The 16931-nt window shown below is 45.0% G+C and overlaps 1 protein-coding gene across 2 annotated transcripts in view; it reads left to right on the top strand.

The window, feature by feature from the left end:
* The window catches only part of GCFC2 (GC-rich sequence DNA-binding factor 2), a 945959-nt gene that overhangs the window by 187390 nt on the left and 741638 nt on the right, over window positions 1-16931 (top strand). For both annotated transcript variants that reach the window (XM_069605850.1, XM_069605849.1), the window contains exon 5: window positions 1992-2092. In XM_069605850.1, the coding sequence (XP_069461951.1) occupies window positions 1992-2092 (101 nt within the window). The remainder of the gene's footprint in view (window positions 1-1991; window positions 2093-16931) is intronic.

Raw genomic sequence — 16931 nt, 5'->3', positions numbered from 1 at the left:
TTCCAGACAGAAAACTAAGATCTACCTTCTTAAGAGCACGTTTGAATTTACTCCACACAAGAGAAATCTTGACAATAAGACAACAAACAGCCAAAAAAAGCTGCAGGCTATGCAAAGCCTCAGACTCTATTGAGACAGTTCGTCATCTTCTTCTGCATTGTCCCTCTTTAACGAATGAACGCACCGCTTTCCTATCACCATGCTGGCTCGACCCCCGTCTGATAGAAGAAAATACTTGGTGGTGTTGTCTCATTTCAGGGGAGAAAACCCGTTGGGTGATAGCCTCAGCTAAACTGTTGGAAGCAGCGTTTAGTAAAATCAACGCTGAGGGACGTAGCAAAACTTCTTGATGTTTGATGCTCAGCCTTGTAAAAATCATACATTTTGATTATACACAAGTAAATAAAAAAAAAAAAAAATTCAGATAACAAAGCAGAAAAAATTCAACGTTTTCACTTAATGGTGTTGATATCGCATCATTTATCGCAAATGGGGTTTATTGATTGCCGACATATGCAAAGGCAGATCACATCATGATGAGACCTTGAGCGTAGCTCACACACTGTATTAGCAGTCCTAGCCCTCACAGAGCCACATTAGATTGGCTGTCCCTCCTAGAGAAGTAGTATCTTGCGTATAACAATATGTCTTTGGGTCTGGCGGTTAGGTGGACCAGCTCACTGTAGGTTCCTTCATAATCTCCTGCCTTGACCAGTTCAAACATCCATTGTTTGTGCATCTGTGCCGATTTGTCTCCCCATCTTGGTGCAATACATTTACATGCATACCATAAATCTACCCAAGAGTCTAGATGAGCGAGGTGGTAAGCCCACTAGCCATGTCCGAGTATTGTCCAACGTCTTCGGTGATTGCTGCCATGTGTCTGTGACCTTGTGTCAATATCCTGTTAAGCAAGGACATGACCAGGTCATAAGCATAAACTCAGCATTGGGTTGTTTACATTTGGTACATGCGCTGGAGGATGTGGGCCAAATTTCCTAACCTTTAGGGCTCGTGTAGTATGCTTGGTGTAGGTACTTATATTGCAGTGCTCTGTGTTTAAAATGATGGGCTTTGGATCTTGTTGCTGACAAATGCTCTCCCTGTGCTTGTCTTCTATGGGCGCACCTAGAGCCAATGCATATCTCGCCTGGGCAAATTGATCATGGTTAACCTATGTAGTGCAATAGCCGTTCCTGAGGTTGTTTCGGTAGTAGCTAGGTGTTGTATTCCTTTTGAGTTCCTCTGGTATGTCTGGGTACTTGGCTTTAATTTTGGCCTTTATGCAGTTGTATAGGAGAGTGGACGCCAAAGAAGTTGTTTGCCTGTGAAATCTATCTGGGTGTACCCACTGTTCATCCTCCAATAGTTTTTCAAGTCTAGTGAACACACTTCTGTGTAACACCCGCGTAGTGCCTTTTTCAGTGGTGAATGGAAGTCGCTCAACATTGACTAGAAATATCAATGGGACATATTGCTGGGGCATGCAATCTTGCAGTGTAATTTCTGCGATGCCCATTTGGTCCGCTCCACCGGGTCCGTGGAGTCACGCTGACAACTATTTGTTTGTATTAGAAGATATTACCACCAAATAAAAAAGTGTTCTTTTTTAGGTACTTTATACAGTATTTTATACATGTAAAAAGTGATCCACAATTGCGAAATACAGAAAGAAATCAGAATACCATGCATCCTCTTAGTAGAAGGCATAGACATCATACCCTAAAAAGGATCTTAAATCAAAACTACAAGTTGTAAATGGCTGACAACATGAATCTTGCGTTTATTTCATTCTGATGCAGGCAGTCATTTGAAGGAGGAAAACAATATTTTCTCTCCATGTTCAAGTTGTAGCACAGATGTCTGAAAATCTGTAATTTCTCTGTTTGTTGTTACTGCATTTTGCAAATCATTTTTAATTATTTAGATGTCTACTAGCTTTTTGTTAAATTTGGCATTTAGTCTAACCTATATTTCTTGTTTTCTACCAGAGTCCAATCCCAATGAATTAAGCGAGGACAGTGAAGATGAAAATGACATGCAAGATAAATGGGAAGAGCAACAAATCCGCAAAGCTGTCAGGCTCCCACAGGTGATCATCCTTCTGTGTTTTATCCCAGGTCATAGTATCTTTAATCCATGTTCGATGTGTTCCCAAACTTATCCTGGCAAAATACTGATGAATTTGTGCAGATGAGATAGTTGAGTATTATGCTGATGATTGGGCTTAAACTTGCCCAAGAGATCATTAGGGACTTTCCCTCTGTTAATTGGACTTTCACTGCATTACTTTCAATGGAACCCCAATCCTGCTTACTTGTCCTGGAACTGTGGCCGACTTTTGAGGTATGTATAATATTTTTAGCTTCACTCACCTGTTCAACTGCTTTGAACTCTTAACTCTTTCTCCTTTTCACCTTTTCCTAGGTTTTCCTTTTGAAACACACACGACCTTAAGTGCAGTATTACATGAGTACTTTGTGTCCCTTTTTCCCTTGCAACTTTTAAAAATACTTTTTGCTTTGTAAAGGACCAGCTGGTGACAGTAAGCCACGTTTTACTTATTTTATCTGTGCACTGCCAAGCAACATCTTTTATTTCTTTTCTTTTACTTCATAATGGTAACTTCAGTAACATATATTCAAAATTACTATGTGGTTTAAGTGCTGTGTATCATCTCTTTTGGCCATCTTCCTGCCCTCTCAGGTTGGAAAGTCCCATGCAAGGGCATACACTTTTGCCTTGCCCTGTCTAGACTACCTGGCAAAGTGCTTTGTGTGACTGAACTGACTGGTCACAATCCACATTTCTCTCAAGTGTTGTCTGTTGTGTGGCACATAATCGAGTAGGATGCTGTCACTTATTGGGAAGCGGTTTCCTGTTCAAATGATGAAGATCCTTACCATGTATGGGCGGATGGCAACCCCCTCTTCCAGTCCTCCATTCCCCCCACAGCCTCCCCGAAATCTGGATTTTGGATAAGCCGAGGAGTGCTGCAGCCATTCTGGAGGTCTCTTACTGTAGCCAGGAATCGGAAGGCGAGAAGACTGCACTAAAGACCCAGAAGATTGCTGCACCGGGAACCAGGTTTGCACAAGCCATCTACCGGAGAGGTCTTGCTGCCTCTCCTGCAACCAGTGAAGACAATCCAAGGTGCTTTCCAGGCTTGGAATGATGGTAGCAACTAGTCCTGCATCTTGGTGGATGTCTGAAGTGTCCCAGCACCATCCACTGACCAGGCCTCGCAGCTGCTCCGTTTAGAAGGATGAAAGCAGCCTTAAAGCAACTGTGGGCGAATCCTTATTTAAGATTGATGATTTGAACAAATTGGTATCTTGATTAGACAAAGGCAGCAGTATAGGATCCCTGCCACTGAGACTGCCCAGTGGCTAGAAACAGAAGTTGTAAAGAAAATAAATTCGGAATCCTTAAGTTTTTTTAATTGTAGAATAACAAAGTTAAACTGAAGAAGTGAAATTTGTGTTTGGCTGTTTGCTAGTTGTGACAAATATTAGTTTAACTTCTCCAAAGCTACTCTTTTATCAATATTCATAGTCAAAATAAAATCTTCAAAGTATATTCATAGTATCCTTAACATGTGTTTCCCCGCAATAATTTATGCGGTTCATCAGGAGGAATGATACTGTAAAGAAAAGACGAATGAAAAAATTGTTGCTGAGCTCAAACCCAGATCAGGATCACTCAGTTGCCATTAACAAATTTCACTGTTATTGTTACTACTGTTATGAAGCCCGTTCACCAAATGACATTTTTGAATTGCTTGCTTCATTTTTTTTCAGTAGCAATGCTGCACACCACGTAGGTCAAATTACTAGAGGTGGAGGTACCCAGGAAATGAGATGGACATTATGGTAATGAGAGCATTGCTTTAGCAATCTTAACTCATTATCATACAGTTCAAATTCTGAAGACTCTTACTTAAAAGTCAACTCTCTGTAGGGATCCTAAGAATTTAAGCATCATTTAATTCTTACCAGAGAGTTGTAGCTTGCACGGTTTCCCCATGAGTTTTTAGTGAAATATACTGCGATTTTGCCGTGATAGCTACAATGGCCGCCATTTTATACCAGCGTCGTGATGTAATCTCATCAAATTAAGCATTAAGCTGCTATGTCCGCCTCCCCGAACTGTAGATTTGGGCTCTTCAGATCCTTGACTTGTGATCTAAGAACACAGTTCGACCGGGTCAGCACTTGACCCCGACAAGAGTAAACGGGCACCCCTCCCAACCTCGGGTAGGTGGCCTGCCAGGGCATATGCCAGACCCAATCCTACCCCAGAGGTGGGGGTGGGGATGAGCCCATTCTCTAACCCCCTTGAAAGTGTTTTGTATTGTGTGGAAACTTGTTTTGCTGTATTGTACACCATACATGCTTGCCAGCTTTCTGGCCAGAGGTGTTTCCTCTATTTCAGGACTACAACATACAGCAGCAATGTGACCAGTGTCAAACAAGCAGATTGAGAAAACTGGAACTCCAGTTCCAGATCCTGCTGTTACCAACCACCAGGACATGTATTAATGTGAGGATGGTGTGATGAATCAGAAGTGATTATCCCAAAGACCCTGGCCTGGGACCCTTCTCGTGTGGCCACGGGAAAGGCAGTCTCTTCCTGATCCTGACCCTGGGGGGTTGGGGGAGTGTTCTGCGGGATGATCACATGGGGGGAGGACTTGGGACAGGAGAATTGGGAGAACCAGCTAACCAGCGTCCCTGATGATCCCTCAGTTTTAATGGCCTATTGTAAAATAGAGGTCTTTGATATAAAAAGAAACACATTGGGGACTTCAAGTCCCATAATGCCCTATGTACTGGGACGAGGAAGAGGGGCTTAGAGGCACAGAACTGCAGTATGCAGTCTAGTGTTTCTAATGGACCACACCTGAGCAGGACTTTAGATTATTTAAAGCCCCTTCAGATGCAGGCCATTAGAAGCATTAGGAGAAGCAGTCAGCATGTGTATGCAGAAAGGCCAGAGAAATTGGGAGACCTGGACAGCCGCCGTTGGTGTAGCTGATTATGGTGCCATGGGAGTCGCAGGAGTGAGAAGCCTAAACTGCAGAGGTCGGACAGCGGGAAGCGTGACTGTGACAGGTTGCCCCGTGGAAGAGAGAGGAGCTCTCCGTTCCCTATTCTTTACTCCGGTGGCTGGCGAGCATCAGAGAAAACTGGTAGCAATGGAGGCTCCTTTGGTGAAAGGCGTGGGACACGGGAACACAACTAGAGCTGTCAGAGGCTCTGAAGAACTTTCAGCAAAAGCGAGTAAAGCGGATGCGCAAGGAGAAACGGGATAGGTGACGCCGGGGCGCACTGTGAAAGGCTACTGGTTGCATGTAGATGTTTAGAATGCCAAACTAATGAAAGAGAATTTTTTTTGTGCAATCCCTATATTAAGAGGAAACGGGAGAATGAGGTTTATAACTGTTATTGCCCAACTAAAAAAGGAGCAATATTAAACACCGACTGTAATCAACATTGCCAAAGCCAAAAGGGGGTAATATTGAAACTAAACTGTAACCGACATTGCCATGGTAAAGAGGAGGTAATATTTAAGCCAAAGAACAATCTGCATTGGCCAAGTCAAAGAAAGGCCATTACATAGAAAAGGGGAAGACAGTTTTCTTAGAGAGAGAAACCTCTATAAGAACCCTTATCAGCAGTTACCTGGTGTGATGGCAGAAACCCATAGGTGGCAGGAGGGAAGCCTTTCTTGTGGAGAGCATCAAGGGGGAAGAGGACCATAACCTGCATTACATGAGGCAAACGAATGAGTGAAACAAACAACATCATTGGGTGTTGTATCCTTATGGAAGAAGTTGAGAATCTCCAAGTTATTGAAAGTCAAAAATGTTGCTAATGTTTGAAATTAACCTCATCACGGAGCACTTGTAGTAGTGGTAAGAGGTTTATTCTGGCAGGCGAGTATACCAGGAAAGGGATTGTTGGTGGTAGTCTTGACAGGTTAGTGGACCAGGAAGAAGATATTGAAGTACTGCATTGTGGTGAAAGGTTGTCGTGGAAATAAAGTGGCAAGGCCACAAATGTGTTTGAACAGTGGTAAAATTATTCTGACAAAAATATTGTTGTTTCTAAAGAAGAAATGTGAAGTAGTTGTCTTTTCCAAAGAGGAGACATTCTATTGAAATATTCACTGAAAGATGAAACAAAGATAAACAAGAGCTTGTGGAAATGTTGTTACAGAGCGATGAACCTTGTGCAATTGGAAGATAATCCAAGTGAAGCAGAACTTGGCTATTGAAAGGAACTTTGTATTTCTCTTGAAGCAGAACTTGAAAATAACTTTTCTAATTGGAACTTTTATTTGGGAAATCTTATATTAATCCTGGGGAAGGGGATCCAACGCTGGATGCAAGGATATTTGGTTATAAAGTTGGTGTTTGAGCATAACTATTATTTTGTTGAGTTTAAACGGCAATATAGATTCTTGTATGATGTTATTGTATGTATAAGTTTGATATCGTTTTCCTTTTAGTCTTAATTTTATGAGCGGGGAAATCCTCATTATGTTAGGGAAAGTGAAGCGTTTATCACACGCTTGTAATTTAATAGAATTGCTACTTGTGAAAAACATCTGTCAAGTTGTCTGCCTCGCATTTCTGACCTCTCACAATGGCAGCCCAGGGAGAGAGAAGGGTCAGCACGGCGAGGACCGATATGACCGGAACAGAGAACCGAAGTGCATGCCAGTGAAGTGTGAGGGGGCAGGGCCAAAGACTAACCCTAAAACATTTGGCCGGGAAAGCCTAACCCTAGGGGAAAGTTCAGGGGAAGATTAGCCAGCAGAGACGGGTGACCAGGAAGATCAATGCAAAGGAGATTACCTGGAAGAACCTCAGACTCGCTGCAAAGAGATTTTGCAAATCTTACTCTGTCCTTAGCCTTCCGGCACTACTGTTGGACCCACTGGGATTTTGTTCATTGAAGCGGAGTGAAAATGTTTTAGAATGGATTGTGGCCTCCCACGTATTCCTCACCATATGATAACCCTTCCAGCTCTAGCTGCTTCGGAATTTTATTTCAACAGGGGGCACTGTGTGCCGTCACGTTGATGTCCTTTGAGGGCCTCCGTAGACTGTCGACGTCACCCTCAGTATAAATAGTGGATGCAGCGCCCGTTGGCTTCAGTTCCGTTTTTCCAAGCTAACGCTTCGAAGAGTTATGACGCGCTTCGGTTCGTCACTATTTTCGGAAATAAAAATGTATGTCGGCTCCATCAATGCCTAAAATGGGCTTCAAGAAGTGCCAAAAATGTGTATCGAAGATGTCAATCACCGACACCCACAGCATATGTCTGTGGGGTCTTGGTATCGGTCACCGTAACTCCTGTCGGGCGATGAGCGAAAAAGATCTGAGAGAGAGTGTAAAGTAAAACGGCAGTGGGGAGGTTGCCTTCGAAGTATCCATCGAAGAGTTCCAAAGAAAATTCGATGAGTTGAGAGATTCTCCTTACCAGAAAAGAACTAAAAGATCTTGATACAGAAGTCGATCGCTCCATTCTTCTTCTTCTTGTAAGAAGGCCAAGAAACAGTGTCACAGGTCACCTTCAACCTCTTGTGATTCCTAGGCTGAGGTAATCAAACGTCTGTGCACTACCCAGCTAAATGGGATGCATTTTGTAAAGAAATGCTTAAAATCTTCGAGAATGTGGCCCGACCCCCTCTGAGGGCAAGCAGAAAGCCCATGCCCCTAACGATCTGCATCAAGACGGCAAAGCGAAGTCTAAGACGAAACCTTTAAAATCTTCGAAGCCGGAACTACATCGAGAAAAATCTCGATCTGACGAAAAATCATCCCGGACTTCGACAAGCCTAGGAATCCAGTCCATCAAGGGTTCCTTTGAAAAAACATAAGTCAGTAACTCTGACTGCTTCGCAAACTCCATCAGCGTCAGAACCGTGGACGCCAGTGTTGAATTTGACTCTGACAAAATCGACTCCAACTTTGAAGTCGACGATTTCTTTGAACGTGTCGAAGCCATAGTAACTCGTGGAAAAGGTTTTCAAACCCTTCCCAAAGGGAGACTTTAATTTTTAAAGTCTTTAACCTCAATCTATGAAGACAATGAGCCATCAGGCGATAATACAAATATGGCACCCCAAATGTGCCAGAGGACTTGATTTCTGAAGAGTCTTGGCTAAAAGACTTGTATGATGACCTACAATCAGCCAGTGGTATAGATGCCTCTCTAGAACTGGAATTTGGTAAACCAGATCCTACTGACCAGGCTGATTCCTCATGTAGGCATCTAATGAGCAAGGTGGTATAATGTTTAGATTGGAGCAGGCCTACACCTCCTTTCAAGCAGAATGACCTGACAGATATTTTGGATCAGCGTCCCCAAAGATATCCAATTTCGCCTTTTCACATTGCCCTACAAAAAAGGGTCTCAACAAATCGGGAAACAGAGACTGCGGTAAATACAAATTTTGCAATAAAATATAGAGCACCCAGCTGTGATCCAGAGTACTTAACAAAGCAAATGAATCTGGTTCGGGAAGGCGGCTCGCGCTCTAAACTACCATATAAGTGTGAATGTCCATTTGATATAAAGAATATATCACTGTAGTAATTCAGATAATTTAGAAATAAGTGTTTATTCAGTAGACAGTCCACATTGGGCATATTCTTAATTTATTCCTTGACTGTATTAATTAGTGCAATTACTCTCTTGTGTTCACATGTAGCATGTGTAATGAGTAGTTCCAATATGATTTTGGAACTTTGATTAAGGTTTTTCTCCCAATTCCCTGCCAGGAAAGCATCCTAATAGTTATCAAAGTTAGGAAAAATAAGTACTCGTAGACCTCTTGGAATAATCCCAGTCTCTAAATAGTTAGCAAGGCAGGCATGCTCCCAGTACTGATTTCCTGCTTTCATAATCTTTCTAATTTGATACATTTCTGTCTCAGTGTTTCTTCTGTGTTATAACTACTCCTAAAGGGGTTAGAGGTACTGCCCCTTGGAGCAAACAAAGCAGCTCTGTCCTCATCTCTATTACACATATAGTAATGGTTAGTAGATTTCAGCAGGCACTGATTGATCGAAAAAATGAAGAACTGATTGCTAGTGTGCCACACTCAATAGATCGATCCCACAAATTATGGCAGACTATGTGTAATAGAGATGAGGACAGAGCTGCTTTGTTTGCTCCAAGGGGTAGTACCTCCAACCCGTTTAGGAGTAGTTATAACACAGAAGAAACTCTGAGACAGAAATGTATCAAATTAGAAAGATTATCAAAGCGGGAAATCGGCAAGTACTGGGAGCATGCCTCCCTTGCTAACTATTTAGAGAATGGAATTATTCCAAGAGGTCTACGAGTACTTAATTTTCCTAACTTTGATAACGATGAGGATGCTGACCTGGCAGGGAATTGGGGGGGAAAAAAAACTTTAATCAAAGTTCCAAAATCATGTTGGAACTACTCATTACACATACTACATGTGAACACAAGAGAGTAATTTCACAAATACAGTCAAGGAAGAAATTAAGAATATGCCCAATGTCGGCTGTCTACAACTTGAAGAACAAATACTTATTTCCTAATTATCTGAATTACTACAGTGATACATTCTTTATATCGAGTGGACATTTACAATTCTAGGGGTGTTTAGAGCGCAAAACTCCTTCCCGAACCAAATTCATTTTTTTACTCATTCCAGACCTTGTGGGAAGTTTGAGGGAAGTAGCCTACTAGCTGCTACCCTTACCATCTCTTCTTTATAGAAAACTAGATTCAACATGCATAACTCATGAGTGATAACTAGCGCACACTCGATCCCACAATAGCAATCAGTACTTAACAAAGCACCCATCACCAGAAAGTTTGCTGATTCAAGCTGCTACATCTACCAAGCAATCGGCATACCCCTGTATCCCTCCCGATAGGGATAGGAGATCGGCTGCCTGGGCGAGAAAAATATTTACTGCTTGTAGTATGGCTTCAAAATCAACTAACGCAACCTGTACCTTGTCAAAGTTTGTTTACCCTGTGGGACTGTGTAGCTATAGCGGCTGACCACATCCCAGCAGGAGACGGCTTCCTGGCTATCATCAAGGATGGTAGGGAGGCAATGTGGGAATGCCTCCAGTGAGGTCTGGGTACTGCAGATAGCATCAGCAGATCCATGGCAACTAGCACTGTGTTGCGCAGATTTGCGTGGTTGAAGTCCGGATTTGCACCAGATGTGCAGTCTAGACTCCTCAATATGTCCTTTGACGGCTCAAGGCAGTTTGGCAGCAAGGCGGATGAAAGTTTGGAAAAGCTGCAGACCTCGAAAGCAGCGCTAAATCTTAGTGCAGCCATTAGACCGCCTTAACACTCCTACCCCAGTTCATCATCTTGGAGGGGTAAGTCCTTTCGATTCTACTCCTCCGTTGGAAGAGGAAGAGGACAAGCCAGTCAAAGTCGTTGGAGAAGATTCCCTCATAGTGGACACCTCAAAACCACTCTGAGGCCTTGACTCACGACCCCAGTTGGAGGCAGACTTTCTCAGCATCTAAAAGAATGGCGGGGCATTACTTCAGATGCTTGGGCACTGGAAACTGTGGCCCAAGGTTACTGCCTTCCTTTTCAAAAAAGGCCTCAAGAACATCCACCAGGGAGCAACTCTTTAAAAGTTCCGGATCCGCTCCTTGTGCTGGAAATTTTGACTCTGCTACAGAAAGGTGCTATAGAACCGGTACCTATGGCGGAGATGAACAAGGGTTGGTACTCTCTGTATTTTCTAGTTCCCAAAAAGGACAGAGGATTGAGACCCATCTTGGATTTAAGAAACTTGAACAAGTTCCTCAGGAAGGACAAGTTCAAGATGGTTACCCTTTCTCGGATCCTTCAGGCTCTCCAACTCCAAGACTGGATGGTGTCCTTGGACCTTCAGGATGCTTACTTTCATGTGCCTATCCATCACAAGCACAGACGGTACCTGAGGTTCCCGGTTCTCATTATCCGTTTTGAGTTCTGCCATTCACGCTGACCTCCGCCCGAGGGTTTTCACCAAGTTAATGGCGATGGTGGCAGCGAGTCTCAGGAGAGGCGGGGATTCACGTCTACCCCTACCTAGATGATTGGCTGATCAGGGCACATTCACCCGAACAAGCTCATCTCAGCATAACCTGCCACTGTCTCCACAGACTGGGCTTCTACCTCAATTACGAGAAGTCCCACATGATATCATCACAAAGGCTCCAATTTATTGGAGCAGTCCTGTCTGCTTTCTCTGGCAAAGCCTCGCCAATACGTTCTGCAGATGGTCACCAGATTCCAGAGTGCCCAGCGTCTTCCGGGATTTGATATATTTTTTATTTTTTTTTTATTTTATTTTTTAGGTTGCTTGTTATCATGGCATCCTGCATTTTCCTGGTGCCAGAGGCTCGCCTGAGACGGTATCATACAAAAATGTCGCCCTCATTTGTGCGCCCCTGCAGTCACAGCGACTTTGAAGGCGCACAAAATGACAGTGACATTTACTGTGCCCAAGCAGAGCGGGGGTTGCGCGAGTGTCCCCCGCTCTTCCTGGGCGCAGTAATGGGGGACGGGGGTTGCTGGGGTGTCCCCCGCTTACCATTTCAGAAAGCGAGGGACATGTAAAAAAAAAAAGCACCCTGCGGCGTCCGCTCCAACCCACGTTAGTCGGAAGAGCTGACATCGCAGGGATCACAGAGTGCGGGCTGCACATGCAGAAGTGTGCCGCCCTAAAGGTAAGTGGGGTGGGGGGTTGGGACGGCTGATGCTGGCCAGAGGAAGCGGGCCCAGTGATTCATATGATCACTGCGCCGTGCCGTAACTGCCGTTGGCATTTTCGGAGTTGCAGTTGCGGGCGGCGCAATGATCACATAGATCCCCTGAGACTGAGATCCCACCAATGGGCTCTCCAGACTCAATGGTCCGAATTCTTAGGCAGAATGTCAGACCACCTTCAAGTTCCGAGCAGAGTTGCACAGGACCTTCTGTGGTGTGCTTGCAAAGACAACATTCTGAAGGCAGAATTTTTTCGGCAGCCATGGCCAGAGATCACCGTAGTGGCAGATGCCTCACTCATGGGGTGGGGAGCCCACGCCAACGAGCTGACAATCAGCTGTAGTTTGTCTCCATCGGCGTCCAAACTACACATCAGCCTTTTGGAGCTGAGGGCAATTAGACTATCAGGCTATCAGCCTTTCTGCCCTCTGTACGGGAAAGCATGTCCTAATAATGACTTGAACACAGTGGCCATGGACTACCTCAACAAGGGAGGAGGTGCAGGGTCACTACCACTGTGCAGAGAAGTAATGCAGCTCTGGTTCTGGGCAATTCAAGAAGGAATCTCTCTATCGGCAGTTCACCTAGCGGAGAGGAGAATACGGCGGTGGATGCTCTGAGCAGGCAAAGCAAAGTCTCCCACGAGTGGGAACTAGCTCAGGAAGTCCTTCAAGAGATCTTCCCCCCCTTTGGGGAAACCCTCAAGTGGATCTGTTCGTGACCAATGGCTACCGGAAGTGAAAACTGTTTTGCTCCAGGGAATTTCCTCCAAGAGGAGCTTTAGAGGACACGTTCATAGTGGACTGGGAGTTTCTACTCCTGTACGCGTTTTCTCCAGTCCCCGTCCTTCCTCACGTGATCAGGAGGTTGAGAAAGTTCAGGAAATCCATGATACTAATTGCCCCGGATTGGGCCAGGTGGACGAGAGACCCAGACCTTCTGGACATGTCCATCTGCCCTCCAATACGTCTTCTATGAAGAGAGGACCTTATCTCGTGAGACGAGGGTTGGGTTCTGCATCCAGAGGTCAACTCTCAACCTTCACGCATGGTTTCTAAGAGGTTGAGATACAGGGATTGGGACCTTCCGGGTGACATAATGGAGATCTTGCTTTCGGCCAGAAGGCCAGCAATGAAATCTTTGTACTGCTGCTGTTGGAACAAGTTCAGCAGTTGGTGCAGGGATAAGAATGTGGACCCTTTTCTTTGTGATACACTGATGGTACTTTCCTTTTTGTTATATTTGGCAAATCTGGGGCTCCAGATTGGAACAATTTAAGGTTACCTCGCGGCGCTGTCTATTTTCAAGCGCTCTTCAGAAGAGGATTCATATTTTAAAATCCCTATGATTGTTCAATTCCTAAAGGGTCTTACTGATGTATTTTCACTAGTTCCTTTCCAAGTTCCTGTATGGGATCTTAACCTAGTGTTAACATTACTAACATGCATCCCTTTTGAGCCAATACATTCATGCCCATTAAGACTGTTAACTTTGAAAACTGTTTTACTAATGGCAATAACGTAAGCCCGCAGGGTAAACGAGTTGCAGGCACTTTCCTGTAAACCTTCATATACTGTTTTCTTTAAAGACAAGTTTGTTCTCAGAGTAAAACATTCTTTTCGACCTAAGGTAGTCTCCGAGTTCCACTTGTCGCAAAAGATCATTTTGCCAACTTTCTACCCACCTCCCCATCCTGGAAAGGAGGAGGGAAGATTACATTGGCTGGACCCAAAAAGGGCTCTCAGCTTTTATATATCATATTCCCTTACTCTCTCAAAACAAGTAAACGCCACCACCTCAGCTACAACCTATATGTGCAAACTCATCAACGCATGCAGACCCTTTCTATCACCCGATGGCTGCATTACACTGGCCAGAGCCCTAGTCGTGACCCAACTTGACTACTGCAACCCCTTATAGCGTCGGCACTACGACGTATAACATCCACAAACTCCAGTTTCTGCAAAATAACACCATTAGAGCAGCACTCAACATCCCTAGATTAGCGCACATTTCCGCAACTAGACAAAATCTCTACTGGCTGCCGATAGAAGAAAGAATCTCGTTCAAAACACTCACCCTGACTCATAAAGGTCTTCACTGGGTAGCCCCATTTTACCTGTCAGATAAAATGTCTACACCACATTCTGCTAGGCCTACGAGAGCAGCCTACATGCACCTCCTTGCCACCCCTAAATTCAAGCTCCAAAAGGCAGGAGGCAGTAGCTTTCCCAAGATTGACAGTAAGCTTTGGAACACCTTGCTGTTCCTATGAAGAGCTCAAGAATCCTTTTGGATATTCCGTAAACAACTTAAAACATACCTCCTTACTCAAAGTTACGGTAATTCACGCACCCCGTCCGTGCCTGCTGTACATATTGAAATCCCACTAGCCTTCCTTGACTGCCTATCTCAAATAATGTATCTCACTGCCTAACCTGTATATATATTGCCTTATGATTATTGTATGTATGTAACCTGAGTAACAACTGTAACTTTTTCTGTAAGCAAGCGCCCAGATGCCTTTTGGGCTTGACGCGCTATACAAGCAACTAAATAAATAAATAAAAGTGGCTCAAATTTGTCAAAATGACCAATTATTCATTGGCTATACAAGCCCCAAAATGGGTTTAGCTGTGACAAAGCACTGTGACGTCCCCAGCAAAAGAAAAACGTGAAGACTTTTGTGTTCCCAGAGAGGGGGGACAAACAGACGAACTTGCCTCACCTGTTACTTAGCCCTGGTAACTTTCTTTCGATTGGATGTTCCACCCACGTATTCCTCATCGCCCCTCCCAGCCTACTCCGCCGTAAAATGTACGTGTTTTTACACTTTACAGAACTGAAGCCAACAGGCGCTGCATGTGCTATTTATACTGATGATGATGTCGAACGGAGGCCCTCGAGGGACATCGACGAGACTGCACACAGCGACTCCTGACGGAAATAAATTCCAAAGCAGCTAAAGCTGGAAGGATAATAATCATAAGATGGGGAATATGTGGGAGAAGTGGCGAAGAGTGGCAGTCTTGCTACTCACCTCGTGAGTCTGTTGCCTGTGTCTACACGCCTGGAGGCGTGTCTCTATTGCAGCCTCACTTCCCTACAAAACACCATCTCCTCCACGGAGTGGCGAAGAGTGGCAGTCTTGCAGTCTTGGCTGTCATGGCTGCCAAGACAGCCGACTCCAACAAACCTACTGAACAAGAGGCGTTGGTCCAGAGATCGAAGAGGGTCGCCTGCTGCGCAGTGTGCGCCCTCGTGCCCTCCCATACGGCTCCAAATTGGGAACTCGCCACCTTGAAAAAGATTGCTTCCATCAGCCTTCTAAAAGTACTGTGGCGTCCCCAGCAAAAAAAACGTAAAGACTTTTGTGTTCCCAGAGAGGGGGGACAAACAGACAAACTTGCCTCACCTGTGCTTGAAGCATGTCCCTTGGAGGAGCAGCTGATCGGCGGCACCCGAGGCTTGGGGGAAGGCCTACGCCCACCCCGGGACGCAGTCGTCCTCCACAGCGTCCCCAAGGAGCAGTTTGTGCCCCTCCCCCCTGCTTCGGCTCCCGAGTCCCTCCGGAGGGAGGGGCGGGTGCAGCGAGCAGAAGGGGAGGGGCATGGGCTCGCCTGTGCCAGGCGGCGTACAGCGAGACGGTTGCGGAGCCGCGAGGAGCGGCGAAACTCAAAGTGGGCAAAGAAACGATAATGACAGGATGAGCGAGATCACATCATTTTCTCAAAGTCCTATAGCAGCAACGCATATGGGTCTGCCCTTTCCTAACCCAACAGTCACGACAATGTCGTTACCTGCTGTAATGTGCCCCCTACAACTAACAAAGTGGAAAACAGAACAAAAACCGTTGCAATTATCCACACAAACCCAACCCAATCAGAGCTAATAACATCATGCGAAACGACATCGGCGCCAAATAAAATGTCCTCAAATCTGTCCCAGTTGCATGAGGCTGACCCATTTTTTATGTCTCAGCTAATGGACATTTCAAATATCCCAAACCTTGAAACTACTAAAAAAAAAAAAAAGAAACGACACTGGAGTCCGACCATGTCTCCTAAGAAGGGGAAAAAACGTCGACAAAAAGCGAATGAGACTATAAAAACCAGGCTGCAAAAAAAGAATGTCGACCCCTCCACAGCCCCTTGCAATCGTAAATTCTGGGGCCAGACAAACAAAACAAATCTGGGTACCGGACTCGGGTAAAATACCAGCAGCTAGTCTGGTAAAGACTTTTTCAATGCCTTCGCCCCTCAAGTGAGGGGTGCCCAGGAGGACCTCACAGATGCCGAAATACTAGAAGTAATTAACTCCTGTCAACCGCCCAAAAAAAAAACAGAAAAACAGACCTTGTCACTGGACCGGACACGGAAACCAAAACCCTAAAGAAGCAACAAGTTCCACAAACCACTGGACTTTCATCGCCCGTGCTGGGTTCCACCGCACAGGATATATTGCCCCAGCAACAAGTCTGCGTCCCCGGACTGGCTGTGGGCAATCGACAAATCCCCTCACCGAGTCCAGCCGTTCAGCATCCGGTGACTTTGAGTGATACGCCTTTGGCTTCCACTTTACTCACAGGAAATTTACAATCGAACAGAGCATCCCCCAGGTCGGAGAAACTCGTTACTCACCCATTTGACATTGCCCATAGAGGACCCAGGACAATTAAATTCCCAACATCCCCTGCATGCCCCTGAAAAGGCTGTCGAACAAGGTAGAAATCCTGTAGCGACACCTGCTCTTAACATCTTGGAAACAAGACATAGGCATGGAAGCAAAAAAGAGGGCGGAAGGCCAATCACAGGGGGGCGACATGAGAGAAACCCTAATTGGCAAACAGTCGGGATAGGCGCGACTCCATCGAACTCTTCAACAACTCTCCAGCAAGAAAGCTGATCGCAAATGAGCTAAATCTAAATCTTGCCACAAAAACCCCCCAGGTACTGCAAATGACTCACCGGCAAACAAAAAACTGGACATTCTATCCATCATGTCTGCGGTGACAATAGCTTTGGCACCATTTACAAAGCTATATGAATCAATCAACGACAACTTGAAAGACCATACCACCTTACAGGCAATGATGCATATCAAGCTGATCTTTCTAGAAGGCTATATCGCAGCTTCGGAAGAACGTCTAA

The sequence above is a fragment of the Ambystoma mexicanum genome, chromosome 4p, assembly GCF_040938575.1.
Source record: "Ambystoma mexicanum isolate Mex_15411 chromosome 4p, UKY_AmexF1_1, whole genome shotgun sequence".
NCBI lineage: Eukaryota > Metazoa > Chordata > Amphibia > Caudata > Ambystomatidae > Ambystoma > Ambystoma mexicanum.
Note: the sequence above shows the minus strand (reverse complement) of the source record. Positions and strands in the feature narration are given on the sequence as shown.